The following is a 15,439-nucleotide window of genomic DNA, read 5'->3' as shown; positions in this document are numbered from 1 at the left end:
GATTCATCCTGCTAAATTTAGCCTCCCCCCGGCTCAGCGGCTATATCGGGGCCAGAGGGATTACAGGGAGCAGGGAGAAATGCAGGGAGAAACCCGGAGTTCCTGAGCACACAGCCCGGGGTGGCCGTGCCCCGTGGGGACAGAGGGGTTTGGGGTGGCTGGGAGGCCATGGGGTGGCTCAGGGATGGCAGGGATGGTTCATGTCCCCTGCCCGGGGGTGTCAGGGGAGGTGCTGTCCCCTGTGCCCAGGGAAGGTTCCTGTCCCCTCTCCAGGGATGTCAGAGAGGGTTCTGTCACCTGCCCAGGGACATCAGGGAGGGTTCGTGTCCCCTGCCCAGCTCAGCTGCCTTTGGTTCCTGTGGGTGGATGTGGTTTCTCCTTCCTACAGCTCCGGTTACCTGGGCTCAGCCATCCTCTGGGATGATGATGATGATGATGATGATGATGATGATGACGACGACAATGACACAGGGCAGTGTGAGGCTTGGCCCCACATCTAACCCCGGGCAGAATTCCCCCAGGCAGGAGCTTTCCCTCGCTTGCTGCCTCAGTTTCCCCATTGGAATACAGAGCCAGCCCATCCCTGAGTTGGGTGAAGTCTCTTGGACCTCAGGAGGAATTTCTGGCACATCCTCCCCTCTCTCTCAAGGGTTAAAATCCCAGGGAAGGAGGTGAAAAAGGCCAAAAGGAACAGAGGGGGTGGGGTAAAGCTGTCACCCCTGCACCCCCCAACCCTGGGACATCCCTTTGGCACCTGGATCCCAAGGGTGCAGAGACCCTACAAATACCAGAGGTTTTGGGGATTTTTGGGAGGTTTTTGGGGTCCTGACCAGGAAATGAAGGTGTGAGAGTCCAGCTGAGCTCCCACTCCCCACCTCCACCTCCCCACGTGTGGCAGGGGGATGAGGGGATGAGTCTGAGGCAAGGCTGGGAGCACTGGGATGTAGAGACCCTAAAAATACCAGAGATTTGGGGATTTTGGGGGGATTTCTGGGTGTCTGACCAGGAATTGGAGGTGCGAGAGTGCAGCTGAGCTCCCACTCCCCACCTCCACCTCTCCACGTGTGGCAGAGGATGAGTCTGAGGCAAGGCTGGGAGCACTGGGGTGTAGAGACCCCCCAATTACCAGGGGATTTGGGAGATTTTGAGGGATTTTTGGGGGGTTTTGGGGTTCCTGACCAGGAATTGGAGCTCCAGGTGAGCTCCCACTCCCCACCTCCACCTCTCCACGTGTGGCAGGGGAATGAGGGGATGAGTGTGAGGCAGGGCTGGATGCTGGGAGCTCCTTCCCGCACTCCCGTTGGGATGAGCGCTTCGGAGCGAGCAGATAATAGCTGGAAAGACAAAGACACCCGAGATTGCTGCTTAATTAATTCAGGAGGAGAAGAATATCAGACTCTGCTACTGATTCACCCCTCGTGAAGGAGACATCGTGTTCCTCCTCAGCCTGGCTGACATATGGCTGTTGATTGCAGCCCACCAGCAGCTCCCGCTCCCGGCAGGATCCCGGGGGATTTGGGGGTGGTGCAGGGCAGGATTTGGGGTGCAGGGCACGATTTGGGGTGCAGGGTTTGTGATCTCTCCAGCTCACCCCTGCTGCTCTGGGCTGTCAGCGGGATTTGGCTCCAGGGTCCTGTCTGTGGCTCCTCACCTGGCTTGGGGTTGTGGTTTGGTCTCTTTCTGCTTCTCCCTCAAATTCTCAGTGCAGAAGATCCCCAAAAATTCCCCCCTGGCTGCACAAAGCCTGTGGTTTGGTCTCTCCATGTTTCCCCCTCAAATTCTCAGTGCAGAAGCTCCCAAAAATCCCTCCCTGGCTGCACAAACCCTGTGGCTCAGCCTTTCCCTGTTTCCCCCTCAAGTTCTCTGTACAAAGCTCCAAAAATCCCCCCCTGCTGCACAAACCCTGTGGCTTGGCCTTTCCGTGCTTTCCCCCTCAAATCCTCCATGCAGAAGCTCCAAAAATCCCCCTCTGGCTGCACAAACCCTGCTGGAGGTTCTGAGCTGCTGGGTGGGTTAATGCTGTGTCAGGGTCACTCCCTCCAGGGAAAACAGCAGCAGGAATTTTTCCAAATATTCTCCAAGCGTGGGCAGGGCCCTGGATGGCTTCAGCACTGAATTGTCCTTTCAGAGCTGTCCCTGTGAGCCCAGGGCTCACTGAATTGTCCCTCAGAGCTGGCCCTACAAAGCCCAAGGGACAGAAGGGACAGGCCCAGCTCGGAGGATGTGGTGTGAAATTAGGAAATGCCACGTTCTGCATGGCATGGAGACCCAAGGGAGAATCCCGGGATCTTTCCATGTGTAAAACAGCTTTTCTCAAGTGGCCTGAGCCTTGTGGGATGGTGGCAGTGTCCCAGCTGTGATGAGGACAGGCAGCAGTGGTGGATGTTTGTTTATTTGTTTGTTTTTTGGTTTGTTCCCTTTGGGAAATGCTTGGTGGTGCTGTTTGTTCTCCTGGCACTCTTGGAGGTTTGGGGTTGCACCCCAGCCTGTTCCTGCTCCCCCCCAGCCTGTGCTGCTCCTCCTTGGAGCCTCCTCTGCCCCTCCGGCTCCTCGGCCATGGGAGAGGGAGAGGATCCAGCTCTGCCCTCCCAAACCCTGCCCTGGCAAAGGACACTGCTCCTAAATCCTCTGCTGGGTGGTTTTGCAATGATTTGTTAACCCTGGGCCCTTCAGCAGCTGCAATTTTGGTTTTTTTACAATTATTTGTTAACCCTGAGCCGTTCAGCAGCCACGATTTTGTTGTTTTTAATGATTTGTTAACCCTGGACCCTTCAGCACCTACAATTTTGTTTTTTTACAATAATTTGTTAACCCTGGGCCCTTCAGCACCTACAATTTTGTTTTTTACAATAATTTGTTAACCCTGGGCCCTTCTGCAGCTCCAATTTTATTGTTTGCAGTGATTTGTTAACCCTGGGCCGTTCAGAGCGAGGCTTTTTGTTGTTTGCAATGATTTATTTCCCTTTCCCTCGTGCTGGGGAGCTGGGAGCAGATGTTCTCCTGGCAATCCAGCACCTGAGGACCTCAATAAGTCCCAGAAATGCTCTCCGGGGCTCCTTGCAGCAGCCTGCCCATGCTGGCTCTTCCTGAACATCCCAACCTTTATCAAGTCCTCACTCCAAACCCAAACTCCAAACATCCCAACCTTTATCAAGTCCTCCCCAAATTCCTGCTGCTCCATCTTTCCAGGAACAGGGTCTGTGAGCTGGCAGGGGCTGTGGGCACACCGTGGTTCCCCCTCAGATGGGTGAACCCCTCAGTTCCCAGCCCCAAAAACCACATTGGGGAAGCAGCAGGGCTCCAGGGCCAGCCCCAGCAGCTTCAGGAGGGAAGTGGCCAGCAGGGAGGTGCTTTCCACCGGGTGCTGTGCAGCTGCTGGTCCTCATGCCCTGCTGAGACAGCACAAGAGCTGCGGGAAGTGGTGGGGAGTGACCTCTGCCTGCCGTGCTGAAAGCAGAAGTGATGCTGTGGCAGAAACCAGGACCGAGCTCTGGTCACACCAGGGGCACCCACGGGGCTGGGCCAGGCTGTGAGCCACCCGTTTTTATGGGATCACGACCCAAAAGTGCCATTTTCTGCTCCAAACTCCTCTCTCCATGCCCTGTCCTGGGGAGGGACCTCCATCCACCCCTGGCACCCAGGGATGGGCCAGGAGCCCACCTGGGAGGAGAGGAGCCCTGGGTGATACCAGTGCCGTCTCCACGGTGTCACCAACCAGCCCCAGTGCCATCCCCACTGTGTCACTGTCCGTCCCCAGGGGCGGCTCTGCGGTGTCACCAACCATACCCAGTGCCATCCCCATGGTGTCACCATCCATCCTTGGGGGCAGCTCCGCGGTGTCACCATCCATGCCCGGTGCCATCCCCACGGTGTCACTGCCCAGCCCTGGTGCCATCCCCACACTGTCACTGTCCATCCACGGAGGCAGCTCTGCAGTGTCACCTCCCGGCCCCAGGGGCAGCTCTGCGGTGTCACCTCCCCTCCCCTGGTGCCGTCCCCACGGTGTCACCTCCCCTCCCGAGGGGCAGCTCTGCGGTGTCACCTCCCAGCCCCGGTGCCATCCCCACGGTATCACCTCCTGGCCCTGGGGCAGCTCTGCGGTGTCACCTCCCGGCTCCGTGTGACACTCTCAGGGATCTCTGCCCTGGCACGGCTGAGCGTGGCACGGTAGGCACGGCTGGGTTTGGGTGGAATTTCCAGGGAATCCGCGTTTCCCTGTGCCTGTGGGGATGGATGGGGGCGTGGAAGAGGACGAGGATTTTGGTGCCGGGTGGTGGCAGAACGGGGTCAGTGCCACCCCCGCTCTTATGAGGTGACAGGGACAGACCCAGATCCTGGTTTAGGACACCTCCTGGTGCTGGCACGTGTGCCTCATTCCCGGTTTTTAACTCAGGCTCGAGTGCCTCATTCTCGGTTTTTAACTCAGGCTCCTTGCTCAATTTCAGTATTATTTTTTTCCCGACTGTTTCCACTCGCGTTTTTCCTTTCTGGACGCCTCCCCACGCCTTTCCCCGGCTCTTCTGTCCCTCTCTGTGACACAGCCGATGCCAAGAGCCCGTCCCGACCTCCTGCGTCAGGGCACGGCAGCGTACGGGGCTGGAGGCGTGTGAATATCCCGGCACGGGGATTCGGGGGGGTTTGGCATTACAGCCCCGAGAGCTCGGGCCGGCTGAGCGCTGTAAACAGCTCGGGCAGATTTCCTGAGCCGGCAATCCCGGCGGAGCGAGCGCCTCCCCGTCCCTGTGCGCCGGGAGCAGCGGGGAGCGCTCGGGGAACGGTACCGGGAACGCTCCGGGAACCGCGGGGAGCGCTCCGGGAGCGGCACCGGGAACAGCACCGGGAGCGCGGGGAGTGCTCGGGGAACGGAACCGGGAGCCGTGAGGAGCGTTCCGGGAACGGTACCGGGAACGGCACCAGGAACCGTGGGGAGCGCTCCGGGAACGGCACCGGGAACTGCGGGGAGCGCTCGGGGAACGGCACCGGGAGGGGCACCGGGAACGACCTCGGGGAGCGCTCCGGGAACGGCACCGGGAGCGCTCCGGGAATAGCACCGGGAAGCGCTCCGGGAACCGCGGGGAGTGCTCGGGGAACACTCCAGGAACCGCGGGGAGCTCTCCGGGAACGGTACCGGGAGAGCTCCGGGAGCGGCACCGGGAACCGCGGGGAGCGCACCGGGGATGCGGGGCCGGCCCTAACGGGATCTACGAGAGGTTTCTTCTCCCTCCCCGCTGCTCCTCCCGGAGCCAACCCTAACGGGGTCTACGAGCGGCTTCTCCTCCTCCTCCCGCCCCGCTGCTCCCCAAACCCTCGCTGCCCCCCGCTGCTGGGCCGGCAGTCCTGCATGGCAGCGCTGCCAGCCTTGGGGACACTGCGGGGACACGCCAGCTAGCCCCGGGGCAGCCCAGCCCTGCCCGCCATGGAGGTAGGTCCTGGCACATTTTGAGGTTTGGGTAAAACGATGGGCAGAGAGACCCACGGGGGTTTTGGTGCCGCCGTTCCTCGGGGATTGAGAGCAGAGAGTGAAACCCCCCAGCGCCATCAGTGCCGGGTGGGGAACTGCTGCAGCTGGAAGGCTGAACGCTAATCCCTGCATTATGTAAGGAAAATTATTGTCAGGCTGGTGGAGAAGGCGTGCAGGGAGCTGCTGGCAGCCCGTGGTGCCCATCCAGGGGTGGCACAGGGTGGGCACAGGGCAGTGCCAGCCCTGGGCACTGCTGGAGGGAGGGTGGGGATTGTGACTCAGGGCTCCTGCTGCTGTTTTCAACACCTGGGCTGGGTCTGGTGGGAACAACAGCTCAGCTTGGGGAGGCACAGGGCTGAGAGCCCGTGTAGGGACAGGGACAGGACACTCGTGGTGTCCCCAGTGACACTGGGCAGTGACCCTAGTGGGGACGGGGACAGGACACTCGTGGTGTCCCCAGTGACAGTGACCGGCTCAGGGGATGCTGTGCTGGAAAAATGCTCTGAGAAACAAAATAACTGCCCCAAAATCCCCCTCCCCATGTCCATCACACCCCTGCATTTCTGTGCTGGCCATGGTCTCTCCCTGGTGGCATTGCAGGGCCACCAAGTGCCCCAGGCAGGTGACACTTGTGCGGGGGAGCTGTCAGGTCAGGGCAGCAGCTCCCCGGGTCTGCCCTGGATTTGGCAACACTTGTTCTGGTTTTTTCCTTGCTGGAAGGTGCTCATGGTTCCTTCCCAGGGCTGTTGTGTCCCTGGGATGGATTCCAGGCAGGAATCACAGCGATACTTTGTAGGGAAGGTCCTTGCTCGGGGTGGATGCAGCCAGGGCTCATCCCCAGCACAGAAACCAGAACAGTTCAGGGGGGGATGTCAGCACCTCCAGAACTCTGCTCTGAACTTTGCAATAATTGTGCAATTCCTTGAGAATGGGGTTAAAGCCAGGCGTGGATGTGCTGGGACAGCCATGGCCCCAAATTGGGTTGACAGCCCCGAGTTGTGGTGACAGCCTCAAGCTGAGGGGACAGCCCTGAGCTTGGGGACACAGCCTCGAGTGGGGGACATGGCCCTAAGTGGGGACACAGCTCTGAGGTGGGGACACAACCTCGAGTTGAAGGGACAGCTTCAAGCTGGGGTGACATCCCCAAGCTGAAGGGACAGCCCTGAGCTGGGGGGACATCCCCGACCTGGAGAACACAGCCTCAAGCTGGGTGACATTTCCGAGCTGGGGTGACATCCCTGACCTAGGGGACACAGCCCTGAGCTGAGGGGACATCCCCGAGCTGTGGTGACAGCCCTAACCTAGGGGACACAGCCCTGAGATGGAGTGACATCTCCAAACTGGGGGGACAGCCCTGAGGTGGGGGGACATCCCTGAGCTGAGGTGACAGCCCCGATCTGGGGTGACATCCCCAAACTGGGGGACCAGCCCCAAGCTGAGGGGACAGCCCTTAGCTGGGGTGACATCCCCAAGCTGAGGGGACATCCCCAAACTGGGGTGACATCCCTGAGCCTGGAGTGACATCCCCAAACTGGGATAACATTCCCAATCTGAGGTGACATCCCCAAAGTGGGGTGACATCCCCACACTGAGGGGACATCCCCAGCTGCCCCTGTGCCCATCTCTCCCCATCCTGCAGCCCCATTACCCCAGCCCTGCCCACTGTGAGCCCAGTTTGTGCTCAGCCCGAGCCTTTTGCAGCTCTCAGCTCGGCTGGGCTCAGCTCTGCTGCTCAGAACCATTTCCCCGCCCTCGTCCTGCACTCCTCCCTGCTCTGCCCTCCCAGCCTGGTGCAAAGCAAGCTCTGCAAAGCAGGGTTTCCACCATCAGGATCAATTCCCTTTCATCCTGTGCCTGCCAGCGGGTTTGCTGCGTGTAGGGAAAGTGTGGCTGTTCCTAATCCCCCCTTAAATCCCCTGCACAGTTGCTGGGATTTAGCAGGCAGGGCCTGTTAATGCTCCAGGGATCCACATTGGTTTTTCTGGTGGGGTTGTTTTCGAAGCCATGCTCTGATTTGCCTTCCCCAGCGTGGCAGCGAGCAGGATTTCAGCCCTGCCCATCCCAGATGGAATCCTGTGGATAAATCACGGAATTCCAGAATGGTTTGGGTTGGGAGGGGCCATAAAACCCATCCAGTGCCACCCCTGCCATGGGCAGGGACTCCTTTCACCCCCCAACCCAGCCTTGCACGCTTTTAGGGATGGAGCAGTCACAGATTCTCTGGGAATTCCATCTCACCCCCCTCACAGGCAGGAATTCCAAAATTCCCATCTAAATTTCCAAAGATCCCATCTGAATTTCAAAAAATCCCATCTGAATTTCCAAAATTCCCGTCTAAATTTCCAAAAATCCCATCTGAATTTCCAAAATTCTCGTCTGAATTTCCAGAATTCCCATCTGAATTCCCATCTGAATTCCCATCTGAATTTCCAGAATTCCCATCTGAATTTCCAAAATTCCCATCTGAATTTCCAAAATTCCCGTCTGAATTTCCAAAAATCCCATCTGAATTTCCAAAATTCCCGTCTGAATTTCCAGAATTCCCATCTGAATTCCCATCTGAATTTCCAAAATTCCCATCTGAATTTCCAAAATTCCCGTCTGAATTTCCAAAGATCCCATCTGAATTTCCAAAATTCCCATCTGAATTTCCAAAAATCCCATCTGAATTTCCAAAATTCCCGTCTGAATTTCCAGAATTCCCATCTGAATTCTCATCTGAATTTCCAGAATTCCCATCTGAATTTCCAAAATTCCCATCTGAATTTCGAAAATTCCTGTCTAAATTTCCAAAGATCCCATCTGAATTTCCAAAAATCCCATCTGAATTCCCATCTGAATTCCCATCTGAATTTCCAGAATTCCCATCTGAATTTCCAAATTCCCATCTAAATTTCCAAAAATCCCATCAGAATTTCCAAAAATCCCATCTAAACCTCCCTTTTTTTCCCAATCCAAAAGATTGGCTTTACAGAGGGCAGCTCCCTGTTTGGAAACAGAATTTCAGCAACTTTTCCCCTCCCCTCCCCAGTGGGTGTTTCCCCTTTGGGATTTTCCAGAGCTGCCTTTTTCCTTTGCCACGGTCACTTTTTCCCTTTTTTGTCCAGAGAATTGTACATCTGGGCTAAAAGTCTGTTTCCTGCTGTTTCTAATTTCTGCCTGGTGATAAGAAACCAAAGCAAAAAAAAAAAACCCTCGGTGGAGGGCCCAGCCTAAAAATAGCCTGGGAGTGGGGTCTGAAAACCACAAGTTTGTTATGACTTCATTTTTATTTTTATTTTTTTTTAAGAAAATTGCTGAATCCAGCTGGGATTGGCCTTTTGCTCCCATCTTGCTCCGTCCCTGCTGCAGTGAGGAGACAGGAAAAGCTTTCGGGTGAAGCTGAGATGAAATCCCAACACCCCCAGACTCCCAGCAGGACACAAAAAACAGGGAAAAAAAAAATAAAAAAGGAGATGGAATAGAATAACAGGAGGGTTCTGGCTTTTCCAAGCCCCTGCTCCAGATGGGATTGCTCCCAAGCAGCATCTTGAGAGAACATTGCTCCCTGTTCCCCCCTGCATTTCCTGGTGATAATAACACACTCCCAGGCAGTGATCCCACAGCTTTATCCCTATTAAAGGGTCACTCGGGGAAAGTGGGATGGAAATGAGAAATTATTCAGGTCTGCCAAGAGTATTTAACTTTCAAGCAGCTCTTAATTAGAAGCCAGGAGCCATTTACACAACCAGGGAGGGTTTTGCATAAGAATCTGCATATAAAACCCAGCAACTGAGAAGATTTAGGGTTTTATTTTATTTTTTTTTTTTTCCCCCAACTGGCCAAGCAGCACATCCAGGTTGGAGAGCACGAGGCAGGGCCTGGGTTGCGGTCCAGGCTCTCCAAATTGTGGCTTCAGGAGAGCGATTTCCTCTCTCCCAAAGCTCCAGTTTTGCCGTCTGTAAAACGGAATTTTGGCATTTGTCCGAATTCCCTGCGGTGGCAGCTGGTGTTTGCAGGAGGAGCTTGGCACTGCCAGGTGAGGGAGCTTGGGGAGGCAGAGGAGTCCCCGCACCTGCAGCTCTGGGAGCTGGAGCTGTCCCCAGCCTCCCAAAAATTGGGATTAGGGTGGAAAACTTTGGGGTGAAAGCAGGACTGAAACACCTCCAGGCTGCTCAATCTGGGCTACTTTGGGGAGAGATTTGGGGATGAATCCTGGTTTTCCTCACTCCTTTTCCCTGCCTGGCTGGAGAAATCCCATCTGTGCACCAGGTGAGGGTGGAGAGGCAGAGCCAGTGGCTGCTCCTTGGTGAATTCCACTGGGGAAATCCAGCCCTGAACCCCAACTGGGGCCAGGGATTGAGCAACTGCTGTGCTCTTTTACTGGGGTGTTTCTGGGGATCAACTGAGATGGTTCTGGGGTCAACTGGGGAGTTCCTGGGATCAGCTGGAGTATTCCTGGGATGACCTCGTTGTTCTTGGGATTACATGGTGTGCTCCTGGCGTCACCTGGTGTGTCCCTGGGATCTACTGGTGTGTTACTGGGATCAACTAGTGTGTTCTTGGGTAACCTGGTGTGTTATTGGGATCAACTGGGGTGTTTCTGGGGTCACCTGGTACATTCCTGGGATCAGCTGGGGTGTTCTGGGATCACCTGGTTGTCCTTGAACTTACCTGGAGTGTTCCTGGGATCAACTGGGATGTTCCTGGGATCTACTGAGATGTTCTTGGGATCACCTGGTGTGTTCCTGGGGTCACCTGGTGTGTTATTGAGGTCAACTGGGTTGTTTCTGGGATCACCTGGGATGTTCCTGGGGATCAACTGAGCTCTCCCTGGGATCAACTGGGGAGTTCCTGAGATCAACTGGTGTGTCCCTGAGGATCAACTGCTGTGTTCCTGTGTCCCTGGGGATCAGCTGGTGTATTCCTGGGATTCCAGCAGTGCTGGCATACTTGGGAAATCTCCAACCAACCCCAAAACTCCCCCAACCTCTCTAGTTAATTATACTTCTGAGTCTTCTGTGCATCCCAAGCCCATTTCTGGAGTTTCTCCTCCCTCCCTTGAGCATCTCCTTTTCCTTTTTCTTCCCCTCCTGCTGGACAAGGGCGACGTGACCACACTGAACCTGCCTGGGATCAACTGGGGTGTTCTGGGATCAACTGGGAGGTTCTGGGATCAACTGGGGAGTTCCTGGGATCATCTGGGGTGTTCTTGGGTAACCTGGTGAGTGCCAGGGATCACCTGGGGTGTTCCTGGAATCACCTGGGATGTTCCTGGGATCAACTGGTGTGTCCCTGAGGATCAGCTGGTGTGTCCCTGGGATTCTAACAGTGCTGGCAAATCTCCAACCAACCCCAAAATTCGCCCAGCCTCTCCAGTTAATTATCTCATTCCTCTTCCGTGCATCCCCAGCCTGGTTCTCTCCTGTCTCCTCCCATTTCTGGACTTTTTCCTCCCTTCCCTGAGTATTCCTTTTCCTTTTTCTCCCCCTCCAGCTGGACAAGGGCGACGTGACCACCCTGAACCTGCCGGCGGGCGCCGGGGGGCATGGTGACACCGACGGCCCCGTGTGCCTGGACGTGCCCGATGGCACCCCCGACCCTCAGCGCACCAAAGCCGCCATCGAGCACCTGCACCAGAAGATCCTCAAGATCACGGAGCAGATCAAGATCGAGCAGGAGGCGCGCGACGACAACGTGGCCGAGTACCTGAAGCTGGCCAACAACGCCGACAAGCAGCAGGCGTCGCGCATCAAGCAGGTGTTCGAGAAGAAGAACCAGAAGTCGGCGCAGACCATCGCGCAGCTGCACAAGAAGCTGGAGCACTACCACAAGAAGCTGAAGGAGATCGAGCAGAACGGCCCCAGCCGCCAGCCCAAGGATGTTTTCCGGGACATGCACCAAGGGCTGAAGGACGTGGGCGCCAACGTGCGCTCCAGCATCAGCGGCTTCAGCGGCGGCGTGGTGGAGGGCGTCAAGGGCGGCCTCTCGGGGCTCTCGCAGGCCACGCACACGGCCGTGGTGTCCAAGCCGCGCGAGTTCGCCAGCCTGATCCGCAACAAATTCGGCAGCGCCGACAACATCGCGCACCTCAAGGACACGCTGGACGACGGGCACCCCGAGGAGGCCTCGCGCGCGCTGAGCGGCAGCGCCACGCTGGTGTCCAGCCCCAAGTACGGCAGCGATGACGAGTGCTCCAGCGCCACCTCGGGCTCTGCCGGCGGCAGCAACTCGGGGGCAGGCCCCGGCGGCTTGGGGAGCCCCAAGTCCAACACGCTGGACAGCCACCACAACAACTTCGACACCATCCTGGAGGAGCTGCGCGAGATCAAGGACAGCCAGTCGCACCTGGAGGACTCCATGGAGGACCTGAAGGCGCAGCTGCAGAGGGATTACACCTACATGACCCAGTGCTTGCAGGAGGAGCGATACAGGTAGGGCTGGAGGTGTCACCCATGGTGGCTCTTTGGGGACACGGGGAGCTGCGGCTCTCGTCACTGCCAGACGATCTTGAGAGGTTTTCCCACAAGCAGGGGAGGGTGGGATGGGCTGGAGGACTCCATGGAGGATGTGAAGGCCCATCTGCAGACCTGCATGACCCAGTGCTTGCAGGAGGAGCGATACAGGTAGGGCTGGGTGGGTGGCAGGGGAGGTGTCATCCATGGTGGCTCTTTGGGGACCACCACCCACCCTCCTGGCCAAGAGACACGGGGAGCTGCAGCTCTTCTCACTGCCAGACGATCTTGAGAGGTTTTTCCACAAGCAGGGGAGGGTGGGAAGGGCTGGAGGACTCCATGGAGGACCTGAAGGCACAGCTGCAGAGGGATTACGCCTACATGACCCAGTGCTTGCAGGAGGATACAGGTAGGGGAGGTGTCACCCATGGTGGCTCTTTGGGGACCACCACCTGCCCTTCTAACCAAGATACATGGGGACCTGCAGCCCTCCTCACTTCCAGATGATCTTGAGAGGTTTTCCCACAACCAGAGGAGGGTAGCAGGATCTGGGTGGTGTCCCCAGTGCCAGGGGTGTCTCAGGGACATGTCCAGCCCCGCTGCCCTGCGCAGGTACGAGCGGCTGGAGGAGCAGCTGAACGACCTGACGGAGCTGCACCAGAACGAGATGACCAACCTGAAGCAGGAGCTGGCCAGCATGGAGGAGAAGGTGGCCTACCAGTCCTACGAGAGGGCTCGGGACATCCAGGTAGGGCCGTGGGAGGGCTCAGCCCGCTCTGCTCCCCCCAGGCAGGGGTGAGGGGCAGAGCCTGGGCTGGGAAGGAGGGTGAGGCAGTGGGTGGGATCCCTTCTCCAGCACCCTCCAGGTGAGGCTCTCCCTCTGCTGCTGTCACAGCAAGGGGAAGGTGGCTAAACCATGTCCCCAAAAACAGGGAATCCCAGACGGTGTGGGCTGGAAGGAACATTAAAAACCGCCCGTGGCAGGGCAGGGACACCTTCTGCTGTCACAGAGAGGGGGCAGCCACAGCTTCTCTGGGAATTCCATCCCAGGTCCTCCCCACCTTGACAGGGAGGAATCTCCTCTGTCCCTGCGCTCTATCCCTCCTTGTCCTGTCACAGCACGGCACAGCGAGTCCCCTGTGTGTGACCACAGGCTGTGACAAGCCACGTGTGGGCCAGCACAGTCCCCTTTGAGCCATCCCCCAGCAGAAACCAGAACAAAACCTCCCAACAGCAGCAGCAAAACCCCCAAATCCCTCAGGGGACATCCCTGGAGCCTCTGTCCCCGTTGTCCCCTGGCAGGAGGCTCCAGGGGGGACATCCCTGGAGCCTCTGTCCCCATTGTCCCCTGGCAGGAGGCCTCAGGGACATCCCTGGAGCCTCTGTCCCCGTTGTCCCCTGGCAGGAGGCCTCAGGGACATCCCTGGAGCCTCTGTCCCCGTTGTCCCCTTTGCAGGAGGCCGTGGAGTCGTGCCTGACGCGGGTGACCAAGCTGGAGCTGCAGCAGCAGCAGCAGCAGGTGGTGCAGCTGGAAGGGGTGGAGAACGCCAACGCCCGGGCCCTGCTGGGCAAGTTCATCAACGTCATCCTGGCCCTGATGGCCGTGCTGCTCGTCTTCGTCTCCACCATCGCCAACTTCATCACGCCGCTCATGAAGACCCGCATGCGCATCCTCAGCACCGCCCTGCTCGTCCTCTTCCTCTTCTTCCTCTGGAAGCACTGGGACTCCATCAGCTACTTGCTGGAGCACGTGCTGCTCCCCAGCTGATCCCACAGCCCCCGGGGAGTTTTGGTTTCCCGACGAGGAGAGGGACACAAAGGGGGTGAGGGTCCGGAGCCTTCTCCGTGCTCGGTTCAGCTGCAGCCCCTCCACGGCAGCCTCTTGGATCTGGGATCCCTCTGGGATGTTTGGGAAGGGTGGGGTGGGGAGCAAGGAGGAGTTTTGGAAGGCACCAGCGATTTCTGGCTTTTTCTAAAGGGTTTTGGGTGGTTTTTTTGGGGTGGTGTTTTTGAAGGTCGTGCTGAAGTCCCCAAGAAGGAGATCATCTCCAGGGGTTTCAGTTGGTGGGAAGGATTGAGCTGGACCAAAGCTGGCTCTGGGAGAACTTCCAGCAGGGAGAGGAGAGGGGTTCATTGGGGCAGGAGTTTCCCTTTCAGGAAGGAGTTTCCCTTTCAGGCAGGATTTTCCCTTTCAGGCAAAAAAGTGGCATTTTCCCCTTTGGAAAACGCCAAAAGCGGATTTTCCCCTTGGTGGCAAAAAGTCCCGGGATAGAGCAAAGGCAAAGCAGGTGGAGATGGAGGCAGCAGGGCCACGACAAACGGACACAGCAGGACACACGGGTGCCACCAGCCTGCGGCCACAGCGCGGGGCTGTGACACCGCCCGCTGTCCCCAATGTCCCCGCTGTCCCCGCAGGGCTGGGCACGGCCAGCAGCGGCACAAACCACACCCCCGCGCTGGCTCCATCCCCTGAGCTCCCAGCTCTGTGGCTTTAGTCGATCCGATCTCTTCAGGGACTCGTCCAGCCTCTGCCCCGTGTCGTGTGTGCGTGTGCGTGTGTGCGGTTTTTAATTTAATTCAATTCCAGACTCTGTTTCCATTTGTGAATCGAAGCTGGTGGGGCAGGGGGAGCAGAGGCGGCTGCTGCCCTCCAGCCCCGCCCCGGAGCACAGCATGCTGTCTCGGATGTTCTTAAATTATTTCATACCTATATATTTATGTAATATATCTATACACACATATATATAAATATATATATATAAAATACCTGCACACTCAGGGCCTCCTCTGGTGCAAACAGCAGCTGTTGAAAGCCTCAACCACTCGGCCTCAGGTGAGAATTGGGCCCTGGACATTTCCAGGGGTGATTCCCAGGACATTTGGGTGGGTTGAGGGTCCTGCTGTCACCTCCCCAGTGCTCCCAGGGCCGAGCCAGCCCTGCTGTGGCCTCACATCGGGGTCCGTGGGAGGGGATTAAAGTTTGATATCAAAGGGATATCAAAGAATCCAAGGGGATTCTCTGGGAAGGGGATACTCTGAGAAAGGGATTGGGGATGTTCTGGGAAGGGGATTATCGGGGAAGGGAATTCTCTGAGAAGGGGATGCTCCAGGAAGAGAATCCTCTGAGAAGGGGATTCTCTGGGATGGGGATACTCTGAGAAAAAGATTCTGTGGGAAGCGGATGTTCTGGAAAGGGAATGCTCCGGGAAGGGGATGCTCTGAGAAAGGGATTCCGCGGGAAGGGAATGCTCCGGGAAGAGGATGTTCCGGGAAGGGAATTCTCTGAGAAGGGGATTCTCTGGGAAGGGGACACTCTGAGGAAGGGATTCCGCGGGAAGGGGATGTTCTGGGAGGGGGATTATCGGGGAAGGGGATGCTCCGGGAAGGGGATCCTCTGGGATGGAAATGTCCCGGGAATTGGATGCTCTGACAAGGGGATGTTCCGGGAAGGGAGTCTTCCGTGAAGGGAATTCTCTGAGAAGGGAATGCGGCTCCACGGCCGCAGGGGGGCCCTCTGTCCCCGCCGCAGATCCCGGAGCCGCTC

General features: G+C 57.4%; 1 protein-coding gene across 2 annotated transcripts in view; it reads left to right on the top strand.

The window, feature by feature from the left end:
• The window catches only part of TMCC2 (transmembrane and coiled-coil domain family 2), a 33,591-nt gene extending 18,937 nt beyond the window's left edge, over positions 1-14,654 (top strand). Inside the window, exons 1-4 of one of the 2 annotated variants that reach the window (XM_058819325.1) lie at positions 5,248-5,422; positions 10,937-11,874; positions 12,508-12,643; positions 13,352-14,654. In XM_058819325.1, coding sequence (XP_058675308.1) covers positions 5,417-5,422; positions 10,937-11,874; positions 12,508-12,643; positions 13,352-13,663 — 1,392 coding nt within the window. In that variant the 5' untranslated portion in view covers positions 5,248-5,416 and the 3' untranslated portion in view covers positions 13,664-14,654. Of the gene's footprint in view, positions 1-5,247; positions 5,423-10,936; positions 11,875-12,507; positions 12,644-13,351 lie in introns of those variants that run through there. The other variant, XM_058819324.1, reaches the window with a different exon arrangement.
• Positions 14,655-15,439: the final 785 nt, after the last annotated feature.

Source organism: Ammospiza caudacuta, chromosome 24, assembly GCF_027887145.1.
Source record: "Ammospiza caudacuta isolate bAmmCau1 chromosome 24, bAmmCau1.pri, whole genome shotgun sequence".
NCBI lineage: Eukaryota > Metazoa > Chordata > Aves > Passeriformes > Passerellidae > Ammospiza > Ammospiza caudacuta.
The sequence above is the reverse complement of the archived record's forward strand: the minus strand, read 5'-3'. Positions and strand labels throughout refer to the sequence as shown.